Source organism: Natator depressus, chromosome 2 (assembly GCF_965152275.1).
Source record: "Natator depressus isolate rNatDep1 chromosome 2, rNatDep2.hap1, whole genome shotgun sequence".
NCBI lineage: Eukaryota > Metazoa > Chordata > Testudines > Cheloniidae > Natator > Natator depressus.
The window spans coordinates 182192086-182213678 of NC_134235.1; the positions used below are offsets into that span (position 1 = coordinate 182192086).

The window sequence follows — 21593 nt, forward strand, 5'->3', positions numbered from 1 at the left end:
AACCATCAGCATTTGAGTTTTGCGTGTTCACTTTTGCCAACAGCTCACAATGCTGAATTCAGACAGTACTTTGGGAAAACAAACATCAGAATTTGTTGATATTTTCTCCTCCTTGTCCCCTGCCTCCAGCCTTCCTTTAATCAGTCTACTGAACTACCAAACCTTGGGGTGGGGTGGGGTGGGGTGGGGTGGGGGTTGCACTGCAGAAAATGCTTGTTTCCCAGATGAACTAGGGTGGCCGCTCACATTTCAAGGAAATAAAAGGACAACTGTGTGAAAGGTATGAGGACAAAGTTGATTTTCAAAGGGACACCTGTCTGTATGATTTTTATTCATGGTAAAAATTACACACATTGAGAATTCAATCACTTAGTATCATATATGCTACTGAAATATGCTGAAATATGGAACAGTGAATTCTCTGATCATTAACATGGAACATTAGACTCCAAATAAAGGATTTTATTTAAAATATGGATGAGATGCACATATTAACATGTGTGTGCCCACACGTATACAGATACAGTTGATATTACATTTGTGGTTGGTCCTGTGATACGAAGACCCCACTTCTCCAAAGCAGAGAAGCATCTTTTCACTGCATAATGGGAGAACAAGTGGGAGGTTAGTTCTATGCCATATTTTGGAATTGCTTTGGAGGAACGGTCTCAGTCCTGTGGTGAGGACTAAACAGTCTCCTTTGATGGTCAGAAGTGACAGGGTTTTAAAGAGTTGAGGCTTTAATTTTCATGTTGTGTTATACTTTGCAAGAAGAGAGACAAAAGTATTGCACATCTTTATCCATTGACAGTATGGCATCTGCTAGCCTATGGTAACCTAAAACACTTATTCAAAACAGTGAACCACATTCATCCCTGGAAATCTTTTATTAACAACTCCATCTGTCTTATGAACAGCAATTTCTAAACCAACTCAATAAGGAATTTAACTTCCAAATGTTATCTCTCTTCCTCTCTCTTTTTTTGGTTTGCCTCTTCAGTCTTTTCATCATCTGCTTCTAAAATCATCCCCACCTGTTCTAAGACAGTCATTTATCACATCCCTTGAACCTTAGCAGCTGATAGGGTTGCCATTTTACCCCAAAACAAACCAACAAATAAACAATGGGACAAAGGTCTCGCATCTAATCAGTCATCTTGTTGTTTCAGTGTCTTTTGTCTCTGTTCATGGCAGACAGTGTTGTTATACCACCTGAGAGAGTCGAGAAGGATTTCTTCATAAACCGTCTAGAACTATTTTTTTTCTCTCTCAAGGTGCTGGTTCAGGACATCATTTGCTTTTCTAGGTCAGGGAATCTCTCAATCACTTTAAACCAAAATGCAAAATAAAGGGTTCCACGTGGGGAAAATAAATGGCTTGCAGTGAGGGATGCACTGAGTGAGCATAATGTGTAACTATGAGGGATACCTGTAGATCGCTATTCTGAGTAAGGTGTCAAGCTGAGGAGATCGATGAGAAGCAATACAAGAATTCCAATTCAGAATTTTCACCTCCATACTGCAGCTGCCTTACTTTATAAGCTACGGTAGCCACTCCACTAACTGTGGGAATTACTTTGGCTAAGCAGCCCAGACATGCTCAAGAGAGAAAACTAGCCCTATTTGTTCTAGTGGTGGTTTTTCCACACAGGCCTCTGAGCAACCATGAGATGGTACCTTATCACTGTTAGGAAGCCAGGCCACATCTGATCCAATGATCTAGAGGTGAAAGCCAGCGTAACTTATTGCCAGCACCATGAGTCGTTCTTAAAGAGGCCAGTTTAAAAATTTCACTTTCAAAGGTATCCTCACAAGGAGCAGAGATGCAGGCAAGGCTCCTAATGAAGGGATTGTGAACTGGAGTGGGATGCAGCCAGAGATAAGCTGATGTTTCAGCTTTCCTGAAGCCATGTGTGCAATGGAAATAAGTCTTCATTAGGAGCCTTGCCTGCATCTCTGCTACTTGTGAGGATACACAAGAGCCTGACCTTGTTTGTGTATGTTGAACAGGCTGTGCTTGGTGTAGCTGATCCTGCTACACCCCCTAGTTTTGACCATGTCTCTTAGTTCAGAGCTGGGAGGCAACTTGGGTTACTGCTCTGGCAAGATCTTCTAATCCCCCAAGAAGGCACCAACAGGCTGGCTTTCAAAGGTGTTTCACAGCCAATGCCTGGTGAAGAGCATTTACTCAGCACAGTAGGGTGATGATCCCCCTGCCGACCCCTTTGGAGGGCCCCAGGCTGAGCAACAGGGCAAGGATCCCCTGCTGTGGAGGGCCCCCAGGCATTACACGTAGGGTTGCCAACCCTCCAGGATTGGCCTGGAGTCTCCTGGAATTGGCACCAATCTCCTGGTGACTATTGAAAGCAATCTGGGAGATTTTAATAGGATATTTTAAGAAAATGACATTACATCATGTTGGGGGGAGTGGGGGGGGGGAATCTCCTGGAATAGCCTCAGTCATAGTTGGCAACCCTAATTACATGAGCTCTGTGGCAGGTTGTGCTGATATTTCCTTCATCCCCTCTTTATGCTGTCTCATGGGTATTTTTCAAGTGATAGTAGAGATGATCAGGGGTATCGTGTAAGAAAAAAATTTGTTTTTGGTGGTAGGGCAGTAAAGTTGTGTCATCTTATAGAACATTACCTGTGATTATATTGTATCCTGTGAAGCCTGGTAGGGGTGGTACCAAGTGGGGCATATAGCCCTATGAGAAGGTTTTTTTTGGGGGGGAACTGCCCCCCAACCTTGTGCCATAGCAAATGACACCGCTGGAGCTGATGTTCCTGTGTGTGCAATAGACCCATCCACTGGGATCAGGTAGAATATAGAGAAATGCAAGGGAGATGTTATTGTCACTTCCCTGAACCTCACAAATGATTCAGGTCAGCTCTTGTTTTAATCATGTTAGCATTCCTGGTTCCAATCTGAACAGTCGTCACCTGGGAGAAAACACTTTAATAGCCAGCACATCAGCACCTCTTACATCCTGATGTCCGTGAGCTTCTGAGAGTCCCTGAACACCCATTGTGCCCGGCACCTCTGGACGCTTGCCAGTAGTCAAGTAGCTCTGCATTCTGCACCTTTCACAGGAACTGGATAGCATTTTGTATGACAAATGTGATTTGTCTGCCCTTCCCAATCTCTTTGCCCTGGTTACTTTTAAACCACTGTAGAATAACAGAAGCATTCAGCATTGTGTCTAATCACCTCTCCTTTCCTTAGCTATTGCCCTCTTTGGTGACTAGCCAGCTGTGGAGTGTGGGGGGTGGGGTGGGGGGGCTGGACTTCAGCAGAGCTTGCAGAAATTGAAAATGCCTGCTGAGACCAAAAGCACTGCCTTTTGGCCTGGACTGTAAGGTGCCCATCCAGCTCTGTGTGTTTTTACGGGGCCTAGAGCGGTGGGGCCCTACTTTCTGTTGGCTGAGGCTAGGATATAAACAATATCCCTCATAGTTCTAAAGTTAACTTAAAAAAAAGGGGAAAAAATCTTTAAAAGATTCTTGCCCTCCCCTCCTCAATCTTTCAGATTTTCCTTATACATCAAATCGGGCGTCTACGAAAGGGCAGGTGAGACATTAATCCATCTTTTTCCCTTTGTGGGTCACTTGTATTGAGAATTGAGGCCACCCAAGAGGAACTCAGGTTTTGACTGAAAATCAGGCTAACATCACCCCAAAACCATCCTAATTCAGATTAACAGGGCTGATTGCATGTCTGCTAAATACACCTTGAAAAATGTGACCGATTCCTCCTGTGGGACTTTGGTGGAAACCAGATTAGGTCCAAAAGGTTCAGAATTCAGTTTTGTTTTGTTCTTAACCAGGGGCATTTGTGAGAGTTTGAGATGCATTTAAGGTGTTCATGACTGAGCCTTTTTTCTTCTGACTTTTGCAGCTGCTTTTTAGGCAGATGAAAGGCATTTTCTTTTGGCTCTCTTCTGAACTTAGCTCATTGGGAATCTCTGCAGATTTTGTGCAGTAGTAAAGGCTCACCATGCTGCTTTGCGACTGGTGGTGATGTGACAATGGGAGGAGAGAAGATTTTTCATCAACACTGTGTATCCGAGCAACTTGCCTCAAAGAGCACCGAGCGAGTTACAGAGATGTTTTTCAGCAAACAGCCTCCCAATTCCTAGGGAAAGGCGCAGTGCTGTGGGGAGACTGTAATCTGTCCACCATCACAATATATTTGGGGATGGCAAAACTTGCTTTTTGCTACTCTTTGCCTTAGATAATCACCATTTTCTGAAAAACAATGGATTTGCTGTTCTGTCTGGAGACTGCCCCGGCCCCTGGAGCAAGACTGCCAGGAGATGCACCCCAAGGCATTCGCTTGCCACTGCACTGGTGGCCCTGGCTCTGCTGCTGTTCCTCAGCCTAGAGGCGATACATGGGGCGGTCACCTGCGTCCCCACTATCAAGAGTTACTCGTCTCTGGGCTGAGGAGCAGCAGCAGAGCCAGGGAGAAGAGGTGTAGGGGGAGGCCTTTGAGCCTGAGCCTCTCAGCTGATTCAAGTGTAAAACTTACAGCAAGAAAGTTAGGATTCTATTGTTACTCAGAAGCACGGGTTTATTTTCTACAGGATTTAAACAACAATGCACAGAGCGCCCTCTCTGCACAGCTAGACTGCCTGAACCGCAGGCTGGGGTGGGATTCTGTAAGCCCAGGGGCAGCACAGCAAGCATGCAAGTATGACCATGACCCAGAAAGGTTTGATATCTCAACCACCAAATCTTGGGAACTCCTAGCTTCTAGCTCTGGTGGATCATGGTCTAGCTGACCCTGAAGTGGCCACTGGCATTTCTGATTAAACAAAGATAAAGCTGACTGTTTTTGAGACAGGCCAGGACACTTCCAGTCTCCCAGACATCTTGGGCTACCCTACCTCTGCCTTTCCTCCACGTGAGAAGTGAACCTGCCCATTTGCAGTTGCAAATGCAAATGCAAGCGCAGAGTGTGACGAGAATGTGAAAAGAGGGGCAGAGAGGGAACGGTGGTGGTGGGAAATAGGGTGTAAACTGAGCAGAGAGCTGGAAGAGCCAAAAACCAAAAGGAGTAGAGGGTGGAGCAGGGGGAGGAGGGGCCAGAGGTGGGAGATAGGGAGAAACTGTACTGGATAAAATACTGTACACAGGACACCTTCTTGTGCCAATCTGACTTTTGCAAGATTCTTCTTTCCCTACCATGGACTTCTCTATAGTTAGAAAGACATTGTTCTTTTTTTGTTTCAGAACTGAACCGCTCTGGGGGAGGGGACATTTTAATTTAAATAACAAGGGGAGAAGTTAAAACCCTTACTGGGTCTACAAACTGAAAGTCTTTCAAGAGACTAGCAAATATCAAACACCAAAAGAGGTACCCACAATGCAGGTGATGTTGGCCCTGGGGATAGGTACCATCCGCACAAGAATTATCAATACTGTCACTGCCTCAAATGTGCTACCTGATCATTAAATAAAGCTGTTTGGAGACAGAGCCAACATTTAATGATCAATGTGCAATAATTTCTTAATAAGACTAGAATTGTTTGAATAACATGCTTGATACAATGGAAATAAACAATACGCCTATACCCAAACAAAACTACATTTGATGTTTTAATGCGGCTGCCCCCTGCCCATTCCAGGGTATGGTCCCTTCTGGTAAGCCCCGGGTTTTGATTGTCTACGGTGAGATGCCCTTAAACTAGACTTTGGTGGTCGTGTTATCGTCACACAAGGTGGTGGTGCAAGCATTTCTCCTCTCCCAGAGCTGGTGTGGTTGCTGTTTCTTGCTGTACTTCCTCCTTTCTCTGCAGGGCTGTTTCTTCTGGTAGAGTCTGATTTGTTCTCTTGTATCAGGAAAAAAACAGATTTAAAAACAGGAGCCAAAGTGATTAAAATTATTTCATTTAAAACAAACACTCCTTCCTCACCTCCCTCCATAGTTGCTCCTGCCATCACCCTGTTTATATACAATAACCCTATCTGTATGTGTGTTCTTGTAGAAGTCTACACTAAGAAACCAAAAGTACAGATGTTAGCACCTGTATTCTGGCCAACATCCAGTTTAGGTATCTACAGCCTGTCTGCCTAAGTTCCCTTTGCAGTTTTATTTTGACAGATATAAAAGGCAATAGTTCCAGTGTCCTTCCTTAAGCACAAAGGTAGAGATGTATTATTTATGATGATTATGCATTTGTAATATTGGTTTTTATTATATATTTTTATTAACATCCACAATGTGCAAGGTACTTTCCTAACCTAAATAAAGGCACGATCCCTACTATAAGGAAGGATGTATCACAAACTGATTTGAGAAATTTCAAATTCAGTAGGACAGAAGGGGGAAGATCCAAGAGATGCTAATGTGTCTAACTGTAACCACCAGCTAAAATTAAAATGATAAATAGCATCAACCTTCTTTATTCACTGTCGCTCCATTCAGTTTCATCAAGAGTTACTCAGCTTGGCACAGGGCCTTTTTTAGCAGTTTTAAAACATGTTTCCACTTCAAATTCTTGATACTCCCTAGCCCAGAATTCACTGGTTTTTTTTCAGAATATTCTCAAGGCAATTTCACCTGACACGATAAATAGAGATTGGGCCTGAATCAAAACCCTAGATGCAAACTCTCCAAAATGTTGGGCAACTTCAGATCAAAGTATTGCACAGGCCCATCCCCTGTTTTAAGACTCATTTGTACTTCTCCAGAATGAGCTGTGTTATGGCATGTGTAGGAATAGCTGGCTGTATGCATAGGCTTAAGGATGGCTTAGCGTACTCTGCTGGCACACCTCCAGGCAATGTGTTGGAGATTGGATGCTTTTCTAAAAGATATGCTCTAATTCAATGAGGAATTAATTCAAAGAATTCCTATGGCCTGTGTTATACAGGAGGTCAGACTATATGGTCACAATGGTCCCTTCTGGCTTTACGATCTATATGTTTTAAGTCCTGAATAAGTAATATTGCATTCAATGGTTCTATTACAGAAAGTAACTTCTTTTGCCAACAACCCACATTTGGATGATTGTTTTTTAAAAAAACCTGTTCTCACCCATCCAGATTTGATTCCTAATTCTGCTTTTACTCCCCAGTCTGAGAGGAGCTGGGGTTGCTGTTGAGTCAACAAACTGCTGCCCCATGGGAATATCTTGTATCAGTAGCATCTCTTAATAATAATTCCCTTTGGGAAGCTGTGTTGAAAGGATTCCTCTCCAGGCACTGGGTAAGGTGAGGGATTCCCAGACCTTTGCTAAGGCTTTCTCTACACTACCACTTCTGTCAGGAAAACGTGTGTCTGTCACGGATGTGAAAAACACACCACAGCTGACATAAGTTTCAACAGCAAAAGCGCTGGTGTAGACAACGCTATGTTGGCAGAAGAGCCTCTCCTGCTGACATAGCTACCGCCGCTTGTTGGGGGTGGTTTAATTATGCTGACAGGAGAGTTCTTTCCCGCTGTCATAGAGTGGCTACATGGGAGACCTTTCAGCAGCACAGCTGTGCCACTGTAAGGTCTTTAGTGTAGACATAGTCTAAGGTTGCACAGGATATGCCCATTAAAAATACACTACTTGATTCCTCCAGTATTGCAGGGAAACTTAGTCAGACAAAATCTGCCCTTAGTTATGCTCATCCAATCCCCTTGCACTAGTGTGTCTGAGGACAGAATTCAGCTCAATTTCTTTATGTCCACAGCCATTCCATGGTAAAAACTGAGACCGATGTCAATTTCCAGCAATATCCTGGACAAACCTCACTGAATTAAGTTTAAGTATTTTAGGAGTCCATTGTATTAAAAATTACATGATGTGGCATTGTAGGGTTCTATGCAATGTTTTGAGGAGACTGACTAATATAAACCTTGGGGAAATGTTAGGGACAATACGTGTGAAGTAGAATTCCTAGGAAGTACTGGGGAGGAGGGGATTGCAACCTCCCACCAACTATCTCAGCCTTTGCAGCTTTACTTCCGGGGTGACATTTTGTCTGCTGATCACTTGTTACAGGAGGACAGTTCAAAAAGACAAACTAGATTCTCCAGGCCCCAACAGACACAGGAAGGACTTTTGAATCAATAGCCTGAGTTTAAACTAACACGGGACCGGCCCCAATCCTTAGGGAAGGGTTGGAAGGACTGATGAAGATTGCGGGGGAGGGAGGCGATTTCTAGTACGGTGTGGTGTTTTTTCTTTTTCTTTAATGTTTTCTCTGTAACACACCTACCTTTGCAATGCTTCTACCTTGCTTAGAAAAAGCCGTGTGATAGCTTAACTGTGCGCAGTTACACTATCAGTCTCTGAAGAGAAAGCAAGCAGATCTGCTTAGGCAGTCTGTCTTTTCCTGGGAATAACACAGTGCAGGCAGCGAACGGTTCAGCTTAGAGATACCTGGTCACAAGGGGAGAGAGACTCATGTCTCGCTCGAGAGAGGCAGCAGCCAGGGGAGCCTGAGAGTGGGTGTTCTTGCTGGACCACTGAGGGGAAATACAGGTGCAGTTGCCCTGAGCTGTGACAAAAATCTGTCTAATATGTTTTACCTTCTGCTGGTTTGGGCTGACTCACACTCTTTGCACTTGGATCCAGCAAGTCGTCTAAGTCTTGCATTGCAGAACTAGTCGTAGCTTTGTTGTTCCTCTTGTTTTTCTCCTCGTCACGTTGCTGCACAAATTAATACCGTTAGATTTCATTTGCAATTGGAGACATGATTTGTGAAATAGCGGCTTGGTGTCATGTGTTTTCTGAGGGGGAGTTACCTATGCACGAAGAGTCACAACATTTGATGAGGTCTCTGTCTCTGAGTAGCAAGGTCTTCTCTTTCGTGGCCCCTTCTGTACTGATTCATGATCACTTGTCCGCTATGGAGTTGATTTGTGTATCTTTAAAGAGCTCATGTGCCTCTAAAGGCCACATACAGTGGATCTAAGGTTTGGTCCATATCATATTTGAGAAATTATATAGACACACACAGCTCATATTTTAAGCTATGGGTAGAGCTGAAGTTGACATTTAGCCTTAATTTCTGGAGGCTGCTGATTCCTGAGTGCTCATTTTCTCACCCTTAATGTTACATCAATCCCTAGGTATATTTCGTGGAATGTATTTTATGCGGCATCAATTTTTATTCTTCTTCTGACTAAGATCCTGTGTCATACCAGTAAAATGGCAGATGCAGCCTCTTGCAGGGCTAGACTCTCAAGAGACCTGGGGTCTATTCCTAGCTCTGCTCCTGGCCTGCTGGGTGACCATGGGCAAGTCACTTCACTGCTCTATACTTCAGTTTGTCTTTATGTAAAATGGTGACAATGATACTGATCTCCTTTGTAAAGTGCTTGAAGAGCAACTGGTCAAAGATGCTATATAACAAAGACCTAGGTGTCATTGTTCTTGTTAGCAAGTCTGTTTGCGTTGTAATTTTTATAAAGCCTACATGTTACGTTGGTAGCACTTTATCAACTCTGGCAAATCTTGGCCTCCTTTTGGCATTCACTATACTAACATTAATCACACTGAATTATTTGGGCATGGAATTTGTTATGTGGGTATAAAATGCAGTTCTCGGGAAATTTCATTTTAATTTTAGCATGAGTTAATATCCACTTATTAGGAAGTGTTACTTAACAGTATTGTAATTAGATACTGAACACTGCCAATGTGAAATGCACAATAAAGAAAAATTCACTTTTTTATCATGCAGTTCCATAACATGGTTTAAAATGAAAAGCTATTTAAAAATAATACTCTAGGTCAAGATGCAAGTGCATGGTATTTTAGAAACATGTGTACTGGATAAATCGCATACATACCATTTGCATTTTCTTCTTCAGTTCTGTGTTGGCGTGCTGATATGCTTCAGCCACAGCATTCAGATAGTAGATGGCTAGGCTACAAATATTTTAAAAAAAGATACACTGACAGGATAGTGGAGACATAGGCCCATCTTGGAAGGGAGGTGAGCAGAGAACTCCTCCACCTACTGCATGTGCATGAATCAAGGGATGTGATCAGATTAAAAAAACACTGAAAATTCTTTCAAAGGGGCTGAATTACACAGAGAACCTTCTAAATAAGCAATGCTGCATGGGTTTACTCTCATTTGACCTGTTGCTTGCCAGTTTTGGAAAGTACAAGAGTTGTGTTAGAATCGGGGTGCTGTCTGATGCAAAGCACAAGCAGCAGGACCAGTGGGAACAGCTGGCATTATCTGTGAACTCGTAGAATGCTCATGGCCAAGTCACTGCTGTGTGTTTGTGGTTGGGTGGGAGTGGGCACTTACTAGACAGTGTTTCTCTAGTTAAAAACCTTTAAAGATATCCCTGGCTATGAATAGGATGGGGGGGGCACAAAGGCTAACTCACTGGCAGCACCCTAAGTCTCAAAACCCCTTCCTCCCTATTCTACCTTCCACAAATGACCTTCAATCTATTTTCCCCCAACTCGCTCCATCATCCCTTCCCCAGTCACTGCACTCAGATGGTAGTTAAATTGGAGACTATTATACAAATTGCCTCTTCCCCCCATGCAATAAAGTAAGTCTCCCTGTTACAGACTGTGTGGGTTCCAAAAGCCTGTTTGTAAGCTTATTGTGCAAAAGTGATGGTGGGCCAGTGAAGACTGGGAAGATGATACTGAAGTTATCTAGTGATAAAGACCAACCCCCAAAGGCTACATTTAAAGTGCCAAAGGACTCTCTGGTGTAGCTCTGCTAAGTTCATGAGAGTCACACTAGGGATGAACATGGCCTGTTTTGAGCAGTCATTACTTTCACAGCAGCCCCACACATACTGTAAGAGAGAACAACAGCGTGCTGATGTGGATATTTATACGGCTTCTTTCACTGTAGTCCTGAGCATCTCACAATCTTTAACATCCCCATGAGCTAGGGCAGTGCAATTATCCCCATTTTACAGATGGGGAACGGAGACAGAGAGGCTAAGTGACTTGTCCAAGGTCACAGGAAGTCTGTGGCAGAGCAGGGAACTGAGCCAAGCTCTTCCAAGTTGAGGCTAATGATCTAGCCATGGAAGAGTCTTGCCTCTTCTACAGGGCACTGCTCCAGTCCGCAGCCTGCAACTGAACTGTTACTTACTGGCAAAGGTTGGGAAACCAGTGTAAACCATAGCCAGTTTTGAGTGGAGTCGTGGGCTTTGGGCTTGATTCTTTCTCTCACAAAGAGGACAAGCCCCCAAAAATAAAAAATAAAATAAAGGTAGGAGCCACACTAGAGGGAATCAAAAGCCAAAGGGATCAGAGGAGATGTACTGGCAGTGGCAGGCAGCCTTTGGCTCACAGAGAGGTACATATTTTAAAACATGCTGAAGTGTCTGGGACTGTCTCATCCCCACTGCTGCCAGCCAGCCAGTAATATTTTGGTTGTCAAAAATGTCGTCTCCTGCTTTTGCAGAATGATTTTATTCCTTTAAAATCCAAACATCATCTGCTCAGTGACTCCAGACCATTCCTGGAAAAGCACCATCAATTTGCTGCTACTGCTTTAAAAAAAAAATCTAGTATCTAACAAGGAATATTGGAACAGCAGAGCTTACTGACAGTTCATAATTTGACTATGTAGCTATGGCTCAGATTCAGTGAGCTGGAAACCAAGTTAGAAGGCTGTTTGTAGGGTAGATTTAAAAAGAGTGAATCCAAACACTGCTAGACAGGGCAAGTCTGTCGAGGATGACTAGTTTCTTTTGAAGTCTGGTGTTTTTTTTGTTGTTTTTTTTTTATAGTATACTTCCTGGGTGGGTGGGTGAATAATGTTTATATAAAAGGTCTGTCTGGAAAGAACGTACTTAAGTTTGCAGAGCTCTCTCTCCTACATAATCAAGACAAACCTCCATCTACTCTAGATAAGTGATGCAGATTTTTGAAAATGAATGTTTTCCTTGTGCTCATGGAAACATCTTTTGGTTATCTGTAAGCAGATAATAGTTTCCTATCTACATAACTGAATCTTATGATTAACCTAAGTCTGTTTTTTTAAATCTGTTGCTTTTGGTTCTAAGGCCCTCCATGCATGTCTGGTTTTGACCTGACTGCACTTAATTGCCTGAAGGAACCATGTTTTTGAAAAAGATCACTGGGATCTGCTCCTTCAGAGCCCTTGTGGTCTCCACTGGCTCTCTGTTTTCTCTGTCCCTTATTCTCCAGATCTTTGAGTTACTCTGAGTAAATCAATTTTCCTTTTTGCAGATTCCAGTTTCCTTTTCAGTCCTGTGGCATCCCTTCATTAATAGCGGTCACCATCTTCAAAGCTTGGAACTTCTCCCCATTTAGCAATTTATTTAACAGATGAATCAATAGATGTGAACTTGGTTAAATTTTTTCCCCATCAGGGCATTTTGTCAGCCTGTGTTCCCTCTCTCGCATATTTCTTGCAGTTGTTCTGGATTTGCTCCATTTCCTCACTGTACCTTATGGCTCTGAGTGAAATCACTGTGGGCATTTTAGGACTGATCTGCTCATACAGCTTCTGATCCTCATTTAAGGGGACTTGATGGAGGGAAGGAGAGGAAGGGGAACACCATGAAAAAGGGTGGTGGAGAAGGCTTTCTGAGCAGCTGCATCTTACACATTATCATGTGATTCATCCCCCCAGTTGATTTTTGTGACAATGTAAGTAACTTGCGCTAGGCGTGTGTGGACTGCTGTCCCAGGCTAGTGGCTGGTCCGCATACGAGGTTTGAGTTTGCTACTGCTTTCCATAAGGGGGTGAGTTCTTTAACTCCAGCAGTAAAGGTCAGATTTTCAGCTCTGTTGGTCCTGAGTTCAAATCCTACTATTGGCACACGTGAGGGTGGGTTACCTATCCATAAACCTTGTTTATGTAAAATAGCTTTCCCCAGAAAAATGAGGCAACTAGAAGTAGAGAGGAAACTGAGACAAAACAATTTCACTTAAAGTGTAATATCTACAATGTACTCTCTGGCAATTGAGGCAAAGAGTGTAAATGAATTGGAGACATCTCAAATTGTTTTTGGAAAAGGAGGGGGAATTGTGAGAGTGGGTGGAGGGGGAACAAACTAATTCAGTTCTTAGAAAGGGAGAGCACATTTTATGAGTGGCTGCCTGCCACTGAAACCAAGCTAATATAAATTTATGATTCACCCGCCACAGTTTGCAGAGGTTATTTGTTGTATTAAGGCTGCATTGCAGGTTGCCTTATCTGCTTTATTTAGGAGGGAGAGATGAAGTATCTTTCAGAGCTAAGTGAAATGCTGGCAGCTGCATTTTCTCTTTTTAATCTTGTTATAAATTGGAGCAGGATCAATGTAAGGGACTGGCCCCGGTTTGGATCTATCTAACTGTATGTACAATAGCAGGGGTGGTGCTAGCAGCTAATGGATTATAAGGAGGGAGGCAGGAAATCAGGGACTATAAATGATTCAAAGCTACCTAATTATTCCTGGAGAAAGAAGTGGATAAGACATAAAACCAAGGCTGTGGCCACTTGCAGCCATTAATTATGGCACAATCAACGGCGGTGATAGTTTTAGCTATGTAGATGCTTGTTCACGCTACCCCTACTGAAAAATTTTCAGATGGTAGCTGTTATGTCTCTGAAAATCTGATAAACTGAAAGGCACAGTTGGCTTATCTGCCACTTTAATTGGCTCAGAAAAACACCAAAGAAATAAAGCAACAAAAAATAGACAAGTTAAAGCAGTGAGAGGGGTTCCTAGTTCCAGGCTACTTCATTCCTAAATTCCAACTGCAACCAACTCCGGCTGCTTTCAAGCAGCAAATCTTTTGAACTCTGCCATGCAGAATGTTCCAGACATTAAAAATGTAGAAACCACAAATAATCACAATAGTCCTTAAAGCTACATGGGTTAATCACAGCAGTGACTTTTAATCACTGCTGATCTAGGCTATCTAGTTGCAATCTAGAGATAAAAGGCTGTGTATCTCATTAAAACCTCATGATCTCTCAAGTCTCCCTTCCCTCCAAACCTGTATTATTGCAAATATAACTTACACCATAAGCAGAACTGCAGGTATAATCAGTCCCGGATTTGCCACATAACTGAAGATCTTGGCTATAAAAAGTGGAAAATCCTGCTTGATGGTCTCTTGGATGACATCATACATTCTTTTCTTTCCACTGGAAAGATAAAATGACCAATTACGCATTGTAGCTGGTTACTGAAAGGCCACAATAGTGCCTTGTTAAACAACTTTAAAAGATTTTATAAAGAACAATACAATTATTTCATTGTCTGTCAACATGTTGTTTGCTACTAAGACTTTAGATATTAAAATACTGTTGAAGTGACTTACTTACAAATATCTTTCAGTCCAGCCACTCTTTCTTGAGTTCTAATGATCTGTCTTTAGTGGTATTGATTATGTGAATGACCTCTACAAAGGTAACTTGTTTCAAGCACTAATATATATGTGTATGTTACCACTCCTAGTTACTTCATGAGCTCTACTTATTTATTTCCCTTGAATCCACACAAATCCTACAGACTTTAAAAAAAATAATCTGAGATTTGTGACTTCAAATCTCACTTCAGGAGGGTGGGTGGAGGAAAAAGGGGGAAAGTAGTTCAGTCATCTCTCCTGATCTGCCAAAAAGTTTCCAGATAGTCTGGTAGCTTTTGTGATATAGAACCCTGCGGTGGGAGGAGATTGCTAACTCATTTCAACATAACCACTCAACAATCATCAAATGGTAACAAGGCACAGTTGCTGGTTCCCTATGCTAGACTGAACTGGCAACCTCAACATGAAAGCTTCTGTATCTCCTCACTAGTTCCCCTGAGCTACCTAGTAGCTGATGATATACAAGTTACATAATAATGGGTGTTTGTGTATGTGAGGGCAGGATTGAGTACACAGGGCTGGATATTGTGATGTACTTTTAAAGGGCAAGATCATTAAATCCTGCTAGTCTGGTCTATAAATTAAGAACCTCTTGGTATTTCCTCCCATTCTCCAACTCTCCATAGATTTCTACTGACATTCTCCATTAGCAATTGAAGAACCTAAGACAGTGCAACTAAAGAAACAATTTGTTCCAATCTGGCTCCTTGCTGAGTCAGACTCCGTGTGCACCAGGAAATAATGTTACTAAATCAAATCAGAGCTCATGGGCATATTAATCCAGTCCCTTGAACACTTTGTGTGGTGCTGGTTTGGAAACACAGGGAGAAATACCATTAATAAAGTAGCAACAGAGAAGTTCAGAACAATCTGGTTTCTGTTATTCCTCCACCAAATACAAAAATGATCACATGTTGTGGTAGCTATTGACTATAGAGAAGCCCTTGAAAGATGGCTTTTGGGACTCCTCTTTGTTTGTATGACATTGAAATGTGTGTCCGAGACTTTTTGTTCTAGGGCACCATATTCAGACACACATCCATCCTCCATGGATCTGCTCCAAAATCCTCTGTTCCTACTGCACTTTTTCAGGAGGAACTACAGGAATAGGTGTAGGGGTTTTATGGGATACTTTGGTTTTGGAGATGGCAGGAGACTTAGTGAATTCTGTTATCTGGAAGATAGCAGACGTGAACTAGGAGTAGGTTCGTCACCCCAGATGACAGTTTGTTTGCAACTCAGTATTGGTCATGATGCACTGGTGCATGTTCTAAAGAAGAATGTAACTAGACCAGAATAAAAGTATTATACAGTCCTTGTTGAGCGACATGCCTAACTTATTACAATATTTTGTGCATACAATCAGAAGAAGAATTCAGGCTTGTGGTTATTTCATACCTGAATGGTCCACAGTCAAAGGAAGGAGGGAGGGACATTATGGTGTAGGCCACTGGCAGTAGGCTTAGGAACAGGATCAACAGCAAGAGTCCCATATAAAAATTATTGGATTTGGATGCTTTGAACACGCGTTCATGAGGGACATTGCTACTCATAACCGCCCAGCACTGAAAATACATGGAGGTTAGTAAGCGCAGCACGTTTATGCCAACCAGTCCAGGTGCATAAAAGGATCCCATCCTAAAAAAAACAAAACAAAAACCAGGAGCACTATTTACCTAGATTAGGGTTCTACTTCAGGATCAGCAAACACGTTAGCATAGGTGACGGGTATACATGGAACTGATTCCGGCTAGGTCAGTTTATGCTGCTCTCCTTTCCCTTCCACCCTCCACATGCACACCATTGAGGAGAAAATGACCACTCCTGAAAGAGCATCCGCCCACCGCCGGATTAAGCTGCATGAGGCACATGTGTAGAGACATGAGTGCATCAGAATCTAACCTTTAATTTAAAACAAAGTTTCTAGCTTCCATGGTTGGGAAAGAAAAGCATGAAAATGTGAACTGAGTATAACTAGTACAGGGACATCTGCCTAAGTCTGCAGACTGCCTCCAGCAGAGGGCGCAGTAGTAACCACTAGAGCCAGCTGTTCATCACCAGAGCAGACTAGGTTCCTGATGCTTTGAGGGGACACCTGCCACTGCTCCCAACACTGTGGAGACAGAAAGGGGCCACTACTGGGTGATGGCTGTGCAGGTCCCCATGTTGGGCTGTGCCTCTGGCCCCTGAATGCCTTATTCCAGCCCAATCTCCCACCCAATTGATGCATCTGTTAATGGTCAAACTTGTACCATCTGGTAACACGCTCAAAGCATGCAGATCTCCCTCCCCAACAGAAAAATCAAAAAGGCTTATAGTGTCATCCTTAAGAGATTTATAATCTGGGGGGAAAGGTCAATTTTATCATCCAAAAATAATCCTATAAAAGGAGTAGGTCAGGGTCTGCAGTACTAATTTGCATTTAAAATCGGCCAGATATTTTTGTGAGGATGAGGAATGGGGTGGGTTTTTTGTTTCGTTTTTAATAGCAAGGAACATAGAAGTCAAACTTTTTTAAAACAAAACAACCCCCCCCATGCAAATCAGTCCATCCAGTTTGGAAAGTCTAGGTGCATTACCAATCTCTTGAATTCTTAGTGCTGTTAAGGACTTTTCCATTCTAAGGGTTGGGGGGCGGGGGGAGAGAGTGGGAAAGCAAAGATATCTTACCAGATCATTCCTTGATTGAAGATCAAGCCCAACACGTTACCACTAATATCAAACTCCGCATAAGAGGGCTATATGAAACGAGAGGGGAAAATAATTTATGTATAAAGTATCTGCTCTTGCTTGGTCTGCCAAGGTATCAAGGTGCTCATTAAGTCCTAGTGTGTTAGGGGATTCCAAGTACAGCCTAGATTCCCTGTCTATTGAGTAGGTAACCTGTGCAGCTACGAAAACAAACGGGCAGCTATGCACTGTGGGCCACCTCTCCTCTCTTGGCTTGCTGAAAGCTGGAAAGGCCTCTGGTGGTGATTACCAAGTATTTTGAATTGCTTTGCTCTTGTTTTGAATCTTTGAATAATACAGTCAGCTATGAGGAAAAAGTCTACAGCGTGCGGGTTTATTTTACTTCTCCAGCTGCTGTATCGACCCACTGGCCTAGTTACATCTTGGCAGGATGTTTAATGTTTGAGTGGTTATAACAAGGTTGAGAGTGAAAAATTTCCCAGAAGCAGGCTGTGAGGTGGGGGTTGGGGGGGAGAGAAGGGCTGGGAAGGGGGTAGTTCTGAGAGGACTTGTGGCTTGTCCAATATGTGGTATCATTTTGTACTGAACTACCTAAATACCAGAGTTGTCTGTAGTGTTATTGTAGCCATGTTGATCGCAGGATATGAGAGACACAAGGCAGGTGAGGTAATGTCTTTTATTGGACCAACTTCTTTACCAAAAGAATAAAGCTTTCAAGCGCCACTGAGCTCTTCTTCAGGTCTTTCACAAACAGAAGTTGGTCCAATAGAAGATATTACGCCTCACCCATCCTGTCTCTCTCTAAATACAAAAGGGCAGAATTGCCTTGTGTGAAACTGAGTCTCTTGATGTTGTAGGAGCTGACAGTGCTGTAGTATTCCTATAGTATAGGTATGTATTTGATCTACCGGATGGTGGCATTCAACTCCAAGGGGAAATGGGGAAAGCCTGATTGCCTGGGATATTAAACTGGACAGAGGAAACAATAGAGGAATATGCTCCAGAGTACAATTCTGCCCTGGATTCAGAAAAGGGTGCTGGTAAAACAGACTAGACAAGCTAAAAGGTCTTTTCTCTCTCTAATGTTTGTGATTCTGTAAATTGTGTGTGTGAGAGACAGATTTTTATCTATTAAAATGCTACAGGCAGGTCAAGCATGAGGCATAATTTTGTTTTGTTCAGTAGAAATGCTGCTCCCTGAGAGAACAGCATCTTGTTTCTGTGAGGCTGCCAAGGGAACAGTAGTCCTACAACAAAGTGTAATTCAAAATGCTCAGTCTAACGCCATGTCTAACTACAAAGTTTTGCCAACACAAGTTACGTTGACATACAGCTGCTGCAGTTAGTACACTACTTGTGTGTGTGTGCATACATGGCTCCTTGCATTGGTGCAGCATGTACTCACCAGCAGTGTTTGTGTTGATTCACAGTGCAGTGTACCCTGGACAGGTATCCAAGCGTGCAACTTGCCCCTGTTCATCACACTCTCTTCTGGGTAGTTTTGGCAATGCATAGTGGGACAGAAATGACTCACTCAGTGGTGAGTGGGAGTGAGGGGGTCAACTTCCCATAATGCAATATTCTCCATCCATAATATCATCTCTGTCCCATAATTTTCATGCCTATTTTAAATTTCCCCATGGACCTGCGCGGTGCTTGTCACTGTCTGCCATCTCTGACAGAAGCATGGAGCCTGCATGGCTCTGCTCTGTTGTCATGAGTGTTGCAAGCACAGGATGCACGATCCTTCAGTATTTGTAGAACTGCAAGAACAACCATGGGGAACATGATGACTTCTAGGTAGTCAGTTTGCTGTGGGACATAGTGAGAACTAACTGAAGGCTGTTGGCAGTGTTCATGTTCCTTTTAATCAGAGTGAAATACCTCTCAATGGCTTATGGCTAACAAACTAAAAGTAGGTTTCAAAGTAGCAGCCGTGTTAGTCTGTATCCGCAAAAAGAAAAGGAGGACTTGTGGCACCTGAAACCTGTCATTATGCAAGGCACTGAATTTAGCCGTATGGAGTGGAAATCTATCAACTTCATGAAAAAACTCGTACAGGTACAGACAGACATCTTCCTTTCCAAATGCAAACAGATGGGCATCATACCAAACGGACTGAAGGTAAAAAATCCATTACAATCTACATACCACACAGACTATGCTGACAGCTTGTGCCACACACTCTCAAAGAAACTGCGGAACCACCTGATCAACATCCTCTACAGCAAACAGGGAAAGATTAAGAATGAGCTCTCAAAACTGGATACTCTCCTAAAAAACCAACCTTCCACACAAACTTCCTCGTGGCTGGACTAAACTAAAAGTAGAAGCTCCTAAGACAACGAACATATCATCTTCTCTAGGAAACCAAATTGTGTAGGACAGGCTTAAAATTCTCTTTGCAGACATAAGAACATTTACTTTGTAAACTATTCCAGCTAACAGATCACAAAAAGTTAGATTGCCACTTTAAAAAAAACAACCACCCATCTACATATGGTTGTGAGATTTGCTATTTTTCCAACGGGCTCCCAATACCATCAAGTTCTTGTAGGCTACACCAGTGCTACTCAAAGTGGTGGTCCGCGGACTGGTGCCGGTCCGTGAGCCATCGGCTGCCGGTCTGCGCGCACATTGGGGAAAAATATTTGCCGGTCCCTCACATCAGATAGTTTGAGAAGCACTGGGCTACACCACTACATATGAACAGAAATGCAATACTGGTTAAGTCTATGTGCCCAGTTGTCTGTATAATTATAAAAAGAAAAGGCGTACTTGTGGCACCTTAGAGACTAACCAATTTATTTGAGCATAAGCTTTCGTGAGCTACAGCTCACTTCATCCGATGAAGTGAGCTGTAGCTCACGAAAGCTTATGCTCAAATAAATTGGTTAGTCTCTAAGGTGCCACAAGTACTCCTTTTCTTTTTGCGAATACAGACTAACACGGCTGTTACTCTGAAACCTGTATAATTATAATGTAGCACTCTCAGAGAATCAGCTTCTTCATTTCCTTCAGGGGTAAAATTAGGTGCTTCCATCGTTACTCATCAGACCTGATCGAATAGTTCATCCTCTGTCATACAACAGTTGCATGGTACTTTCTTTAGCCAATAGTTTGGGGCAAGCATTTCACAAGCCCATTAGCCTCCCTCCCTAGGTATGAAGACACTTCTGTCTGTGTCACAGTAGGATGAGGGGTAAGTGAGGGGAGAGGAGAGATGCTGTCAAAATGGAAGTAGGTTGCACCCTTTGTTTTGTATTATTCTTGTTATTAGGTTAGTTTGTCATCAACAAAAGGCATGCGGACAGCCTATTCCTCTAAAAAAGGAGGAATATAGGCAGTGCGGTATCTGGGCCATTGCAAAGTAGCCCAGAACCCCTCTTAAATCATGCCCTCTTCTACTTCAGTTGTGCCTTTTAAATTCCCCACAGGCCCTCTGCATTAGGGTGTTAGTCATCATGACACCTCTAGTTTCAGTAATTTCTGAGGTCTCTCATCTACTGTCTTGTATTTAATGCTGTAAAGCATCTGGGTTACAGCTTGTATACAAATAAAATATAAATTGTTGTATAAAAACAGAAAAATAATTCTCTAGGGCCCCTGGAATGTAATGATAAACAGATTTCTGCCTTCCATTAAGCACATAGGCTTTAGGGTACACCCCACAGGTTTAAAACCCTGGCTCCTGACAGGAGGCGATTGTATCAGAAGCTGGTGGGAGTTGCCCAGGCTGCTTGGGCGCCTGACTCTCCATGCTGTGGGAGCTGGGGTGTTGGCTGGCTGCTCCCTGTGCTGGGCCACCCCTGCATGGCCAGGCACCCTCCAGGCAGGGTGGGCGGTACAGCTCTGAGCTGTGATCCTGACGCCCTCTTGCCTTTCCCGAAGGAGCCAGCTCCTGCCCGCAGAGCCCGACTGCCATGAGATGCTCCCCACGGCACTTGGTCACCACTGTGGAGCAGCAGCAGAGCCATGAGCACCAAGGCAGCAGTGAGCGAGCACTTTGGGGAGCATCTCATGGCGGTCAGGCTCTGTGGGCAGGGGGTGTCACCAGCCGGTGCCAGGCTCCTTCAGGGAAGAGGCAAGAGGGAGTCAGAGGTGCAGCTCGGAGTTGCCTGGGGAGTGCCTGGCTGTGCAGAGGCAGCCCGGCTTGGGGAGCAGGGTAGGGAGGGTGGATATAAATGGTGTGCATTACGCTCCTCCATGTACCTGAGGTGAATTCTTGCACTTACTATTTATTCAGCCTTGCACTTACTGTTTATTCATGCGTACATACAGCAGAAGGAACACTGTATTCAAGGGCAGATAATATTGCATAGGATTCATATTGTTACTTAAGGTATCCTGCCTCATCCATAGTGGGCCCTATAAATAGGGAGGTCCTGGGGCTTGAAAAGGAGACCTAAATGTGGAGGACTTGAAGGTTCAGCTAAGCAAATTTCAATCTGCAAGCAACACATAATTGATTCCTTGTGAACTCAGTTGCATGGTTTAGTTCATGAACACCAAAATGGACTGAATCTTGCAGGGTTCAGTCAGTCCTTATCTTAGTAGGACTAGAGCAAGGTGGGTTTTTCTTAAG

The 21593-nt window shown here is 43.3% G+C and overlaps 1 protein-coding gene across 1 annotated transcript in view; it reads right to left on the reverse strand.

Moving 5' to 3' along the window:
• Positions 1 to 5600: 5600 nt before the first annotated feature.
• Positions 5601 to 21593, reverse strand: part of TMC2 (transmembrane channel like 2) — a 51812-nt gene continuing 35819 nt past the window's right edge. The window contains exons 15-20 of the mRNA XM_074943262.1: positions 16988 to 17055; positions 15716 to 15955; positions 13968 to 14093; positions 9793 to 9871; positions 8527 to 8647; positions 5601 to 5833 (exon numbers count right to left, since the gene is read on the reverse strand). Coding sequence (XP_074799363.1) covers positions 5601 to 5833; positions 8527 to 8647; positions 9793 to 9871; positions 13968 to 14093; positions 15716 to 15955; positions 16988 to 17055 — 867 coding nt within the window. The remainder of the gene's footprint in view (positions 5834 to 8526; positions 8648 to 9792; positions 9872 to 13967; positions 14094 to 15715; positions 15956 to 16987; positions 17056 to 21593) is intronic.